This window comes from Vulpes vulpes, chromosome 16 (assembly GCF_048418805.1).
Source record: "Vulpes vulpes isolate BD-2025 chromosome 16, VulVul3, whole genome shotgun sequence".
Taxonomy (NCBI): Eukaryota; Metazoa; Chordata; class Mammalia; order Carnivora; family Canidae; genus Vulpes; species Vulpes vulpes.
The window spans coordinates 41271991-41286367 of NC_132795.1; the positions used below are offsets into that span (position 1 = coordinate 41271991).

At 42.9% G+C, this 14377-nt stretch overlaps 1 protein-coding gene and 1 pseudogene across 11 annotated transcripts in view; both read left to right on the top strand.

The window, feature by feature from the left end:
- Nucleotides 1-1104: 1104 nt before the first annotated feature.
- LOC112922193 (mitochondrial import inner membrane translocase subunit TIM14 pseudogene) lies at nucleotides 1105-1364 on the top strand (annotated as a pseudogene).
- Nucleotides 1365-13806: 12442 nt separating this feature from the next.
- Nucleotides 13807-14377, top strand: part of CPSF6 (cleavage and polyadenylation specific factor 6) — a 56796-nt gene continuing 56225 nt past the window's right edge. For 4 of the 11 annotated variants that reach the window (XM_072741894.1, XM_072741891.1, XM_072741893.1 and 1 more), the window contains exon 1: nucleotides 13824-13957. In XM_072741894.1, the coding sequence (XP_072597995.1) occupies nucleotides 13898-13957 (60 nt within the window). In that variant the 5' untranslated portion in view covers nucleotides 13824-13897. Of the gene's footprint in view, nucleotides 13958-14377 lie in introns of all 11 variants that reach the window. The other 7 variants (XM_072741900.1, XM_072741898.1, XM_072741899.1 and 4 more) reach the window with 3 other exon arrangements.

Below are 14377 nucleotides of genomic sequence, written 5' to 3' on the forward strand. Positions count from 1 at the left end.
CTCTGCTCCTGACTCTTTGAACACACCCTCTTGGGCCACATGGAGGTAAGTGCAATAAATCCAGAAGTAACAGCTTCCAACTGGGTATATTAGACAGGCTCAGACTGCAGACTCTTTGTCAGATCTTTTTTTCTCCACTCTTCGGTCCCTGGCTTTTTAATTCCTGGCACAATTCTCTGACGTCTAATATCTGTCTCTGACCTGCACCCTCAGTCTGAAGATCAAGAATTCTCTTTTGCAGCTCACTCAGCTCAGCAATCCATATAACTCTGCACTTGGCATGCTCCCTTGATTCCTGTGACATTTAGAGTTTCAGACAACAGACCTCCCGCACCAGCCCAGCTGGTCCTTATGATTTAGGGAAGCAGGGATTCAGGGAAGAACAATGTTGTGATTGGGGGATCATGTTATGAAAGACTTTGCATCAAATAAATCACAAATTTGACTGATTAAATATCAAAAAAAACCCCACATATAAACAACTAGAAAAGTCTGTAATAGCTAAAAATTGTGATAAGCTGCTCACTTCTTACAAAAGAGTAATAAATGTCCTATCTGCATAGATTTCCTAAGAAGACTTCTATACTATGAAGAATATAATCAGCACATTAAATTCAACATTATTGGGGCACCTGGGTGGTTCATTTGGTTAAGTGAACTCCCTCTGTCTCTGCTGCTCCCCCTGTTTAAGCTCTCTGGCTCTCTCTCTCTCTCTCTCTCAAATAAAGAAATAAAATCTTAAAAATAAATAAATAAATTCAACATTATTAAATCATACATTTGACTTACCCCAAGAAAATATGCTAATTTAATAACATGTTAATAACTAATTAGACATTCAATTAATGCCTTGGTGATGACTTCCTTGTATTTATAATAACTTTGACAGAAAATCTAGGGGCTCCATGTGTCATTAAAAATTATTCTGGAAAAAAAAATTATTCTGGAGAGGCATGGGATTGGCGGCTGTGACCTTTGGGCTGGGATGAACTGTGCTCTCAGCGGAGACCTGGGAGCTGAACCAGAGCCACGGCCAATACAATGATAGCAGTTGGACTGACCATTGCTGCTGCAGGGTTTGCAGGCCTTTATATTTTGCAAGCCATGAAACATATGAAGCCTCAGGTAAAACAGGTTTTTCAAAACCTGTCAAAATTCATCTTCCGTGGTCATTATTACAAAGGTGAGTTTGAACCCAAAAGGATGAAACAGAAGTAGCATTAATAGACTATGCCAATAAGGGAAAATAAGAGGTGCTCATCAAGGAATTATGCTTTTAAATCACCCAGACAGGAGAGGATCTCCTTATTTCAGCCAAAATCAATGAAGCTAAAGATTTACTAGATGGTCAAGCTAAAAAATGAAGTAATTACATGATGAATTTTAAGTTCCTGTTAGTTGTATATATGAGTGCCAGCTTTTATAATAAAATGCCTCAAAGCCACAAACTTTAGAAAATTATTCTGAAATGTGATTATTGTTGCAGCATCTATAAGTGAAACAACTTACTACTGTGAACAACTTAAACTTCAACAAGAGAACAATAGCTAAGTCAGTTACGCATCAAAGTATCTGGAAAGATATACACGAAATAGTAATAGGATGGTCTCTAAGTTATAACGCTAATTTTTACTTTTCCCTTCTTATTTTTCAGCATTGTCTACATTTTTCTATCATTATGTCAGTTTTCTATGGCATGTAACAAAATACACAGTTACTTCCAGTCAGGGAAAGAAGCAAAGGAAAATACGCAAAGAAAATTACCCAATATATTAATAGTGGTTGCCTCTACACAGTGATTTTTCTTTTACCTTTTACTTTTTTTACACATTCCAACTCTACTTTAAAGAAGACCTATCACTAGGTACAAATTTCCAGTTATAAGATAGTAAGTACTGAAGATGTAATGTACGTTGGCCAGAACCAAGTCGATGATACCCTAGCTGCAAAGGAAGTTAGGGAAACTAAGGCAACAAAGTGTTTGCCAACAGATGAGGGTTCTATTCTCACTTTAGACAAACCTTGAAAATGGCTCTTCAAGAGGAAAGAAAATGCATTCCTTCTACCACATTCTGGAGCAAGTCACTTTTCTCCATTGTAAAATTAGCACATTGGACTTAGATGATCTGTACTGGATATTTGTAGTGATGAAGGTCTGGGTCAGGATAATAACAGCAGAATAGAAAGTATTTGAGAAATATTTAAAGGAGGGAGCACCTGGGTGATTCAGTCAGTTGGGCATCTGGTTCTTGATTTCAGCTCAGGTTGTGATCTCAGGGTCATGAAATCAAGCATGCTCAGTGCAGAGTCGGCTTGAGGTTCTCTTTCTCCCTCTCCCTTTGGAGAGGACTCCCCTGCTCACACTTTCCTATAAATAAATAAATAAATAAATAAATAAATAAATAAATCTATTCTCTTAATAAAAGAGAAATATTTAAACGAAAATTCTACAGATCTGAGATTGAACGAACCTACGTTTTTCAACAATTTACAATTTTTCCCGTCTCATTTGTTTTCAATGCTATCTAATAAACACCTGTATCTCAGTTCTAATTTCTTTCACTTGTTTATTCAGAGATTTTTATGGTGGGACCAGCACTGTTTTACCATCAATCTGTTTAGTATTAGGTTTCCTCTTTTGTTAAAAAACAAAAACAAAATAACAGGGATTGGGGGACTTGGGTTCATAGGTCCTTCTTATCTCTGAAATTTGTGGACTCATTTTAACAATTCAATTCAACCAACATTCATTAAATATCTTATTCAAGTAAAGCATTCTTCCAGAGGCTATGGGAATATAAAGATGAGAAAAATGTATTCCTTGACCTCAAGGAATTCACAGTATAAGAAGTGTGATGTCTTTATATATCATTTATCATCATTATCATCACTACTCCCTTCCCCATCACCTATGTTCATTTTCTTCAGGCCTGCTTCTTCCAAGACCAATCTTACCATTATCGGAGCCTAGTGCGGAGGTAGTTTAGAACTTCACCCCAGGTATTTCTGTTCCTGGATTCCATGTAATTGGGGTTGTTTCTCGATAAAGGGAGACAGCATACAGAAAAAGGCAGAATTAGCTTCATTTTAGGAGGGTCTATGAAAATGAGATGGAGCTGGGGATTCAGTAGCTTCCTACTCAGAACCCATGCTCCATAATAGCTTACCTAGCTGGTGAGATGAAACACTGCTTCCTGACTTTGAGTGAAAAGGAGGCATTTTTAAAGAATGGTTATGCTCACTACTGGACAGTTTCATCACTGAACTGGTCATGAGAAAAGCTTAACCAGAGATGACTAATACATTTTAAATCTCATCACTTTTGAGCAGAATCTCCAAAAATGTGGATTGCGGCTTTTTGACACCACAGGAGAACATACATATGAGGCAACATTTGCTCATTTCTATACTTTCTGTGCTAGATACTATTCTCCTTTGCTTCTCCAGATCTACATCCCATCCTTTCCATGCTGCTCTCTGTTCTAGTGGGTGACCTTTATTGACCATACCAATGGTACCTCTTCCCCTCTGACTTCAGTTAGGTTCAACCAATGGAAGACCCTACCAGAAGACCTAAGGTCAAAGGAAAAGTAATATCAAGATTTATTTTCTAGGCTCTCTCCACTGTAGGCCTGAAGGCTACAGCTGATTTAGGCAGCCTTCTGTAGCTGTAGCCAACAGCTACAGATCTCTCTCTCTCTCTCTCTCTCCCCTCTGAGTTTTAGTAATTGATTGCTCCCTTTATCCCTTCAGGATTGCCCTTCAGTGCTTCATCATCCTCTATTAGTTTCTCTTAACCCTGTCCAAACCCCCATAGATAGTTATTCCATCACATTCTACTCCATTTCCCCATCGAGTATACCATCTTTTTCCTGCCAGTTTCTGACTGACACATATTGCCAGAGATTCCAATGTGATATTTGTACTTCTAAGGATTTACCAGCTCTCTCATCTCTCACACTGTACATATGTTTTGTAATTTGAGTTGATGCTTATAAAGCATATATCTCAGAGGCTGGTACATAATACTAACTGCTCAAAAATTGTTAGCTGCTTTCCATTCCTCTATTTGAAGTAGATATATGATTTCTATTTTTTTTTAACAGGTCCCATTGAAGTTCAGTAACTCTTGTCCAAAATGGCACAGCTGAATATCAAATGACCGAGTTGGGTCTCATACCAAGATTTGTCACATTACACCTTACCATGCCACTTCTCGCTGCATGATATTGAAGTCTTCTCGCTACATTTGCATTACTCATTCCTATCTACTACAGTGGCCCCCATGCAGTAGTTTCATTAAAAATATTTGTTGGGGGGCATCTGGGTGGCTCAGTCAGTTAAGCATCTGCCTCTGGCTCAGGTCATGATCCCAGAGTTCTAGGATCGAGCTCCACATTGGACTCCCGGCTCAGCAGAGAACCTGCTTCTCCCTCTCCCTCTGCTGCTCCCCTGTTTGTGTTCTCTCTCTCTCTAATAAATAAATAAAATCTTTTAAAAATATATATTTGTTAGATTGTAGGACGAATAAATTCTCTCATACAGAATCTATTTAGTTGCTGTATAAATTGTATTAAAAATGGTAAGATTACTAATTTGGAGTTCTATTAGCTCCATAAAATCAGTTTTGGGGATGCTTGACTCAGTCAGCTAAGCATCTGGCTTTTGGTCTCAGCTCAGGTCTTGATTTCAGAGTCCTGAGTTCAAGCTGCAGACTGGGCTTCACGCCAGGCATGGAGCCTACTTTAAAAAACAAACAGTTTTTAATATTGAAAAATACTTTCACTCATATTAATGTTATTGTATGTTGCTGAAGTCCAGCTCTTCACATCTTCAGTAATTTCCAGAAATAAATCATGCAAAACAGAAAGATGAATGCATTTTACAAATAGCACAAAAGAAGACCACTTGTAGCAAACAATGCACTTTAAAACTATGGTGAGAGGGATCCCTGGGTGGCACAATGGTTTGGCACCTGCCTTTGGCCCAGGGCACGATCCTGGAGACCCGGGATTGAATCCCACATCGGGCTCCCCGGTGCATGGAGCCTGCTCCTCCCTCTGCCTATGTCTCTGCCTCTCTCTCTTTCTCTCTCTGTGACAATCATAAATAAATAAAAATTTTAAAAAATGTTTTAAAAAATTAAAAAATAAAACTATGGTGAGAAATATCTGTTTTTATTTTTTTTTAATTTTTTTTATTTTTATTTATGTATTATAGTCACAGAGAGAGAGAGAGAGAGGCAGAGACACAGGCAGAGGGAGAAGCAGGCTCCATGCACCGGGAGCCCGATGTGGGATTCGATCCCAGGTCTCCAGGATCGTGCCCTGGGCCAAAGGCAGGCGCCAAACCGCTGCGCCACCCAGGGATCCCGAAATATCTGTTTTTAAACACATTCTCACACAAGTGCTGAAAAATAGTTTCTGGTAAACTACAGTGTAGACTTCACATATTTTAATTTTTCAATCGGGTGTGTGATTCATTATTATTATAGGTTTCTAAATGCCAAGCTCCATCTTGAGTCCAAGGTATGGCTATACTGCATTAAAAAAATCTTTTTTTTAAAGATTTTATTTATTTATTCATGAGAGACACAGATGGAGGCAGAGACACAGGCAGAGGAAGAAGCAGGCTCTCTGTGGGGAGCCCAATGCGGGACTCAATCCCAGGACCCCAGGATCATGACCTGAGCCAAAGGCAGACGCTCAACCACTGAGCCATCTAGGTGCCCTTGCATTTAAAAATCTTAATTTTATGCTTTTCTATTTTTAAAAACATTTTATTTATTAATTATTCTTTTTAAGTAGGGTTCACGCCCAGCATGGAGTCCAAGGTGGGGCCTGAACTCACCACCTGAGATTGAGACCCAAGCTGAGATCAAGAGTCCACCACTCAACTAACTAACCCACCTAAGCACCCCATTTTGATTTCATTTTAAAGTAACTGCTATACCCAATATGGAACTTGAACTCACAACCTTAAGATCAAGAGTCACGCTCTACCTACTGAGCAAGCCAGGTGCCTCTATGCTTTTCTATTTTAAAAAATAAAGTTGAAATTCTGTTTTGATTATAAAGTTAATGAATACATGTTGCAGTGATATTAAAAACATAGAAATGCATAAATAAGAAACTAAAAATACTCATAATCCCACTGCTCAAAAATAATATTAACATTTGAACATGTTTCTGTGCAGTATTTTCTCTGTACATAATTGAGATGAACTTTTCTTTTTTGGCCAATAGCTAGTCACCCTGGCAGTGTGTGCATGACCACGTGCTATAAGTTTTCAGAAGTGGTTCTCACTCCCGTAGTCAATTTTATGAGTTCACTGATACCCTCACAATACATTTCCTTATTGTTTAGGTCAATTTGAGTTTTGTTTCTTTTACTTGCAGCCAAATGCATTCTAAATGATATATTTGGGTGAATCTATGAATTTTCCAATGTTAGATCACTTATGACCTATAAAATCTGCTCTTTTATGTGGTTCAGTCTGACAGAATTTGGTTAACAGAAAGTGCAGTGTTTGAACTGGGGCATCTGGCTGGCTCAGCCACAGGACATGTGACTCTGGATCTCAGAGTCATGAGTTCAAGCCCAAGGAGGGGCAGTCGAGGGTGTGATGCACCACTTCTCTGGCATTGCAGTAAGTCTTTCTTATTTAGCCATAGCAATCGGTTTAACTAATTATTTCCAGAGTATGCATATATATTCATTGGGATATGGAAAGATAATAGAGCATACATTTATTTTTTATTTAAAAAGCTGAAAAATTAAGATTAACTAATATTTAATATAGGAATAGTGTCCTCAATTCATCTGTCAAATGATTTCATGTTACTAAGGTACAAATTCAGGTTTCCTGGGGGTTGATATATCCATGTTTTGGGAGCTTTTGTAAAGAAAAATAACAAAAAATTATGAATACAAAATAAGGTATGAAAGCAAATTGCTATTTAGAAGAAGAAAAGAAACATAGGAATTTCAATTTCATATGATTTTCTCATAAAAAGAATATATGGCAAGTTGATAATTTTATATGCCTCATTATGTAGTATATTCTTGCCAGTGGAGAGTTCCATTTTGACTAAGTATTAATGAGAACCAAATCTTTCACTTGTAATTTTGCATGTCTCGTTAGACTAATTTTCCAAAGAACAGTATCTGATTCCATACATTTCGAACTTTGTTTCTCCTCCAGCACCCACATACTTCCAGCCCCTAGCATGGTTGGACGTGCTCAGATCACCACGTGACCTCTCGCTTTGCATTTTCATATCACAGAAGCTGGATGAGGTGGCACAGTGATAGTAAAAATATTTCTGGAAAGCATTCTTATGTCAGGATGGTTAAAAATATTCATAAATATTTTCCATTAAATCCCAACTAAATGTAAATAAACCCTCATTCAACTTCCACTTAGATGCAAAAATATGGCTGCTGCCACTCCAACCCCTACCCAACACAAAGGGGAGCATGTATGACAGAGAAGAATAGTAGTGTTAGACAAATTATGGAAGGAGTCCATGAAAGTAAGGGAATTTTAAAAAAAAATTTTTAAGAAGATTTTATTTATTTATTCACGAGAGACGCACAGAGAGGCAGAGACGAAGGCAGAGGGAGAAGCAGGCTCCCCATAGGGAACCTGATGCAGGACTCGATCCCAGGACCCCAGGATCATGACCTGAGCCAAAGGCAGATGCTCAGCCACTAAGCCACAAGGTGCCCAACAATAAGGGACTTTAAATCATTAACTTTTTTCACTTCCCACATAATTGCTTCTGTTGGGGGCAATCTTGAGGAAAGAGGGGGACTTCCTCCTCAACGCAGAGGATTCTAAGGGATTCCTTCATACAGACACTTAATACACTTTACTTGCTGTGTAGTATGATATATTGCAGTTTATGAGAGCCCAGTTACAGAGACTGACAGATTTTCTTTTCTCGCTGTAACTAAGTTAACCATCACAAAACGCCCAAGTGTCTTAAAAAAGAATCCTAAGAAACCATGGTTCACAGCTAATACTAATAATGAAAGTATAAGTGAAAGATAAGAAAGTGTCAGAGCCAACACCTACTTCTAGTATGAATGAATTTTTGTCAGCTCCATAAGGAGATGAAAACAAGGATGATATAATCAGATTTGACAAGAGCAGGACCAAGAATTTTAAGACTATTTGAAACATGGATTTCTATCCACTAATGATATGGGGCCATTATAATAGCCAGACGTTTAAAAAATCTCATGTATTGGAGTGCCTAGGTGGCTCAGTTACTTAAGCATCTGACTCTTGATTTTGTCTCAGGTCATGATCCCAGGGTCATGGGATCGAGCTCCGCATCAGACTCCATGCTCAGCATGGAGTTTGCTTGAGATCTTTTTAAAAATCATGTTCATTTCATTCCTCAAAATTATACATTTGTATGGGTGTTCATGGTATAAAAATGTTAATATAAAATGCCTTAAGGGGACGCCTGGGTGACTCAGTGGTTAAGTGTCTGCCTTCGGCTCGGGGCGTGACCCCAGGGTCCTGGGATCAACTCCCACATGGGGCCCCCACAGGGAGCCTGCTTCTCCCTCTGCCTATGTCTCGGCCTCTCTCTCTGTCTCTCATGAATAAATAAATAAAATATTTAAGAAGTAATATTTACATTTACATATATTATGGGTGCATGTTTAACATGATAGGGGTATTTTTAAAAATTTGGTGGTGCGATTGGTTGGGCGTCCAACTATTGGTTTCAGTTCAGGTCGTGATCTCAGGATAATGGGATTGAGTCCTGAGTTGGGCTCCCCGCTCAGCACAGAGTCTGCTTGAGATTCACTCTGCCTCTCCCTCTGCCCCTCCCTCAGCTTGCGCTTCTCTCTCAAATAAATAAACCTTTTTTAAAAAATTAAAGTTTGGCAAGCATAGAGCTAAAATATGACCCACAGTATACTAGGATCAAAATCATATTCCTATGGATATTACGGCATTGACTTGAAGTAAGTCAGAATGATAATATGTGCTAAATATTTATGGATTTGGGTTTCCCTTCTCCAACCATCAGCTCTGTCTACGTGTTGTCATCCAATAGGTGGAATGTGTTAGACAAGCTTTGGGGTATCTGCTTAGCTCAAAGCAACTGCCTTTCACGGACAATTCACCCTTTCCTAACTCACAGAGTAGATTTTGTAAGCTGTGTTTTTACTCCATGACTCCATGTCCTTAGACAAACTTGATTGGACCAAAAGTAGACTTCTACAAAAATTGAGCGAATCAGTTGCTTTCTCTTTAGATTTGTGACTGAAACTAAGAAAGCCATCTTCCTAAATGGTGCTTATTTGAACTCTGGAACTGATACTGCCATTGTTGCATAGACTTGTGTGTGGAAAAGGAGAGAAAGTTTTTCTACATAGAGAAAAAAGACATGTACAAAGAACCTTAGAATATTTACCTCCTTCAAACCTCTTTGTTATTCTTCTTAAATATTTTGATTTTTATATCATTTATATGGTTGGAGTGATGTGATCGAGGGGGTCACTGCCCATAAGAATGTGGGCAGCTTCTAGAAGATGGAAAAGGCAACAAATGTACCCACCTCTAGAGCTTCCAGAAGGAAGACAGACCGGGTAACACCTTGATTTTGGCCCAATGAGATCCATTCTGGATTCTGATCTCTAGAACTATAGGATAATGAATTTGTGTTGTTTTAAGCCACTACTTTCTGGTACTACCATTGTCAAATTCCTCTTGAGGCACTCTGGACGTTGAATTCTGTGTAGATTTGAATAACAGAATTTCAAAACTGAGAGGGACCTTCATGGGGGAATTGAAGTCAAGGACTTGTCTAAGGTCACCTGGATGGTCTATTGTAAAGTTAGGAGAAATCAAGTCTCCAAACTTTCATCTACGTACATTAATAACTATAAGGTGCCTAAGAAAAAGGGTGGCTAGGGGATCCCTGGGTGGCGCAGCGGTTTAGCGCCTGCCTTTGGCCCAGGGCGCGATCCTGGAGACCCGGGATCGAATCCCACATCAGGCTCCCCGTGCATGGAGCCTGCTTCTCCCTCTGCCTGTGTCTCTGCCTCTCTCTCTCTCTCTCACTGTGTGCCTATCATAAATAAATAAAAAAAAAAAAATTTAAAAAAAAAAAAAAGAAAGAAAAAGGGTGGCTTATAGAAGTACTCAAAAAGTAGTAGATATTTTGCTTGTTGTTTTTATTAGTATTATTATCCATTTTCTTTTGTAATCTATAATAATATTTCATTTCTTGAACATTACTAAGTAAGCAGGTGTCCTGTAAAAACATTTTAATTATTATTATTTTTTTAGAAAGAGTGAGAAAGGTGGGGAGAGAGAGAGAGAGAGTGCGAGCAGACAAGGGCAGGGGTGGGAGGGGCAGAGGATGAAAGAGAATCTTAAGCAGGCTCCACGCCCAGCCCAACACATGGCTCAACCTCATAACCCTGAGATCATGACCTGAGCTGAAATCAAGAGTCAGACGCTTAGCTGACTGAGCCACCCGGGTGCCCCTGTAACATTTTAAAACCTTGAGAAAGCTAGCCAGGGAGTGAGGAATTACCTGGTCAAGATGTAGAAGGGATAAGGCCTATATCTTCAGAGTGCTTTTGCACTTCAGATTCAAAAGAGATGGCTGAGAGGTCACCTAGATTAGGGTAATCTTGTTTATTAGTGTCCTGAGATGCTTTGCAGAAAATAATGAAAATCCTCTATGGAAAAAAAATATCCTAGGACTCACATTATTTCTTCAAGTATTTCAATTATGATGTCCAGCGCACAAAGACAGGTAATAAGACAACATGAGTGAGAAATAGCACAAGGAACACAAGAAACAGGGGCACCTTGGTGGCTCAGGTGGTTAAGCATCCAACTCTTGATTTCAGCTGAGGTCATAATCTCTGGGTTGTAAGACAGAACCCTGTGTTGGGCTGGACGTGGAACCTGCTTAAGATTTTCTCTCCCTCCCCTCTGCCCTGCTCTGTCCACCCCCACCCCTCTCTCCCTTTAAAAAAGAAAGAAAGAAAGAAAGAAAGAAAGAAAGAAAGAAAGAAAGAACACAACTAATAACTAAAACAAAAAACCAACAATACACTCAATGGCACTCCAGATATTGGAATTAGCAGAGACCCAGATTGTATACCAATGATGCCTACTACACTCAAAGAGATGAAAGCCAAGATTCATAATTTTGGCAAAGAATAGGATGCTATAAAAATGAACATAACAGATGTTAAAATAATCAAATAGAAATTCCAAAACTTGGGGCACTTGTGTGGCTCAGGTAAGTGTCTGCCTTTGGCTCGGGTCATGATCTTGGGGACCTAGGATGAAGCCCCGCATTGGGCTCCCTGCTCAGTGGGGAACCTGCTTCTCCCTCTCTCTGCTTGCCACTCCCCCTGCCTGTGCTCTCTCTCTCAACTAAATAAATACAATCTTAAAAAAGAAAAAAAAAAAAGAAAGAAATTCTAAACCTCAAAATTACCAGAAAAACCCCAAACCAGAATTAATAGCTAAATAGGTAAGTTTGACAACATAGGACAGAAAATTAGTAATCTATTTTTTTGTTTCTATTTATTTAACATAATCTCTATACCCATGTGGGGCTGGAACTCATGACCTCAAGATCAAGAATTGCACGCTGTATGAACTGAGCTAGCCAGATACCCCCATTATTTTTTATTTATTTATTTTTATTTCTATTTGAGAATTTGTCATCTAGCAAATATATAAGAAAAAAAAGCTATTCAAAATGAAGCATGGAAAGATTAAAAAAAAAAGAGAGAAGGCAAGAGAAATAGTGGATAGAAAAGATTTAATATATATTTATTGGAGTTACAGAAGAGGAGAAGAATGGGGCAGAAGCAATATTTGAAAAAGTAAAGGCTGAGAATCTTCCAGAATTCATGAATGGCATCAATGAACGTCTTCAAGAGGCCCAGTGAATCCCAAGCATCATAAATAAAAAGAAATGCACTTTCAGACATACATAGTAAAAGAGCAGAATACCAAAGTCTAAGAGAAAAAAAGAAATTTAAAAAGCAGCTGGGGGAGGGGGTAATGACCTTCAAAAAAACAGTCGCACTGCTGACTTTTTGAAGGCAAAGGTAGAAGTCAGAAGCCTGGAGTGAATTTTAAGTAAAAGAACATCAACTGCTTCTATCACCAAATCTCCCCTCTCCTGTCTTCCTCTTTCATTCAGAAGGACTTTTGTGATTACCTAGGACCTACCAGGAAATCCAGGACAAGCCAAGACCCTTAATCTAATCGTACCTGGGAAGTCCTTCTTCCAACATAAAGTAAGAGAGTCACAGGTTCCAGGGGTTGGGATATGGACATTTACGACTGGCCTGTGGTGCCTACCCCCTTACCAATCTCAAAAAGGTCTCACCCTTTATCACAAGTGGCTCTTTTCTTCTATAAATCCCATGGAAAGAAATAGAAGAGGATGGGGGTTTGTGTATTACCTTATTTATTTATTTTTTTAAAGATTTTATTTTATTCATGAGAGACAGAGAGAGGCAGAGACACAGGCAGAGGGAGAAGCAGGCTCCATGCAGGGAGCCCGATGTGGGACTCGATCCCGGGACCCCAGGATCACACCCTGGGTGGAGCATGGCGCTAAACCACTGAGCCACCCGGGTTGCCCGTGTATTATCTTATTTAAACATCCACCACCCACCTTCAATCTTGGTGAAGCAGATACTATGACCTCGGACCTAAAGGTCTCTGACATTGAACATGAGACAGAGAGGGTGGGTACCCGGACTGAGGCCGTGGAGCTGGTAAACTAGTAATTGGGGTCCACATCACCACATTGGTCTCTAAGTCTCCAAGGACGCTTTCCCCAACCTGCCCCGTACAGGTGGACACTCCTTGGCTTCTCATGGTGTGAAAGCTCCCTGTATACCTGAGCAAACACTCTGACTTGGTGGGGTTTTAAGGGGGGGGGGGCGGAGGAGACAGACCTAAAGGACGGGGGTACGGTTTCTAACCGGGGGGGGGGGGGGGACATCTGGGCCCCAGGTACTGGCCCAAAGCCTTCTCTATTGACCACGTGGTCCCAGTTTAACTCATCACCTTCCGTGCGGCCTGGGTTCCTTGGTTTGGACAACAGCCGTGTGATTGGGCCCAGTGACACCTTGTGCAGTTCCCTCCTGGCTCGGACATTCTATGGTTCCAAGAGAGAAGCCCCCCGCCCCCCCCACCTGCCCACCCACCTTGCTCAAGGTGCCTGCACCCTGTCGGGTGGGCTCTAGGATGCCTGCAAAGTTAGAGCGCTTTGCACTGCTCCAGAGACAACCACCTGAGGCCTAAGCAGGGGAAAGGCGAAGGGCAGCGAGCGGGCAGGGGGGGAGGAGAGGAGGCGGTGAGAGCGGTCGGCGTCTGCAGCTCGAGGTGCAAAGCTGAATCGCAGGCAAGGAGCCGACGTCGCTTGCAAGCCGAAGTAGCTTTGCAAACGGGAGCCCGAACGACCGCCCGGCGCCGCGGGCAACAACGTTGACTTGGGCTTTCGGGGCGCTCGCTCTCCGAATGCGGGGTTCCCGCCGCCGGCGGGTCGCGGCCAGGGGCCTTCCACCGCCCTCCGCCCGGAAGCCCCGGCTCCGAGAGTCGTTGGGGAAGAGCCGGGAGGCGGGAACCTGAGCGCCGGCTGCGGGGGCCGCCGAGAGCCGGGCGCCCCCAGCCCGCAGCCCGCAGCCCGCAGCCCGCAGCCAGCGGCCCCGCCGAGCCGAGCGGAGCGGAGCGCGCCCCCCGCGCCGCCCCCGGCCGCCCCCGCCTCGTCCCTCGGGCCTCGGAAGTGACGCAGCGCGCCCCGCCCCCGCCGCCAGATCGGCTGCTGCTGCCGCGGCGGGCGGACCTGCAGGAGGCGGCGGCGGCCTCGGCCGAGAGAAGATGGCGGACGGCGTGGACCACATAGACATCTACGCGGATGTGGGCGAGGAGTTCAACCAGGTGGGTGAGGCCCGGGCCCGCGGCGCTGCGGGCCGGACGCCGCCGCCCCCGCCGCGGGGCCCCGCCGCGGCTGCAGCCCGTGCGCCCCCCGGCCGCCGAGGCCGCGCCGGCCGCCCCCGCAGCCCCCGCCGCGGCGCCCCCCGCCCCTCGCCCCGCCGCGTCGTTGCGGGGCCGCGGGGCCGCGGGGCCGGGGGCCCGGAGCGCGGAGGCGGCCCGCGTGCAGCCGCCGCTCCCCCGCCCTCCCCATTGTTGGCGGCGGCCGGCGGGCGCTTCCCGCCGCGCTAGGCCGCGTGTGCGCCGCGGGGAGAACGGGCCGCCGCGGGGCCGGGGGCGCAGCCCGGCGGGGCGCGCGCCGGCCACCGCGTCCTCCCCGGCCCTCGCCTCGGCCCGGGCTCCCGTTCCTCCCGCCGCGCCCCCCTG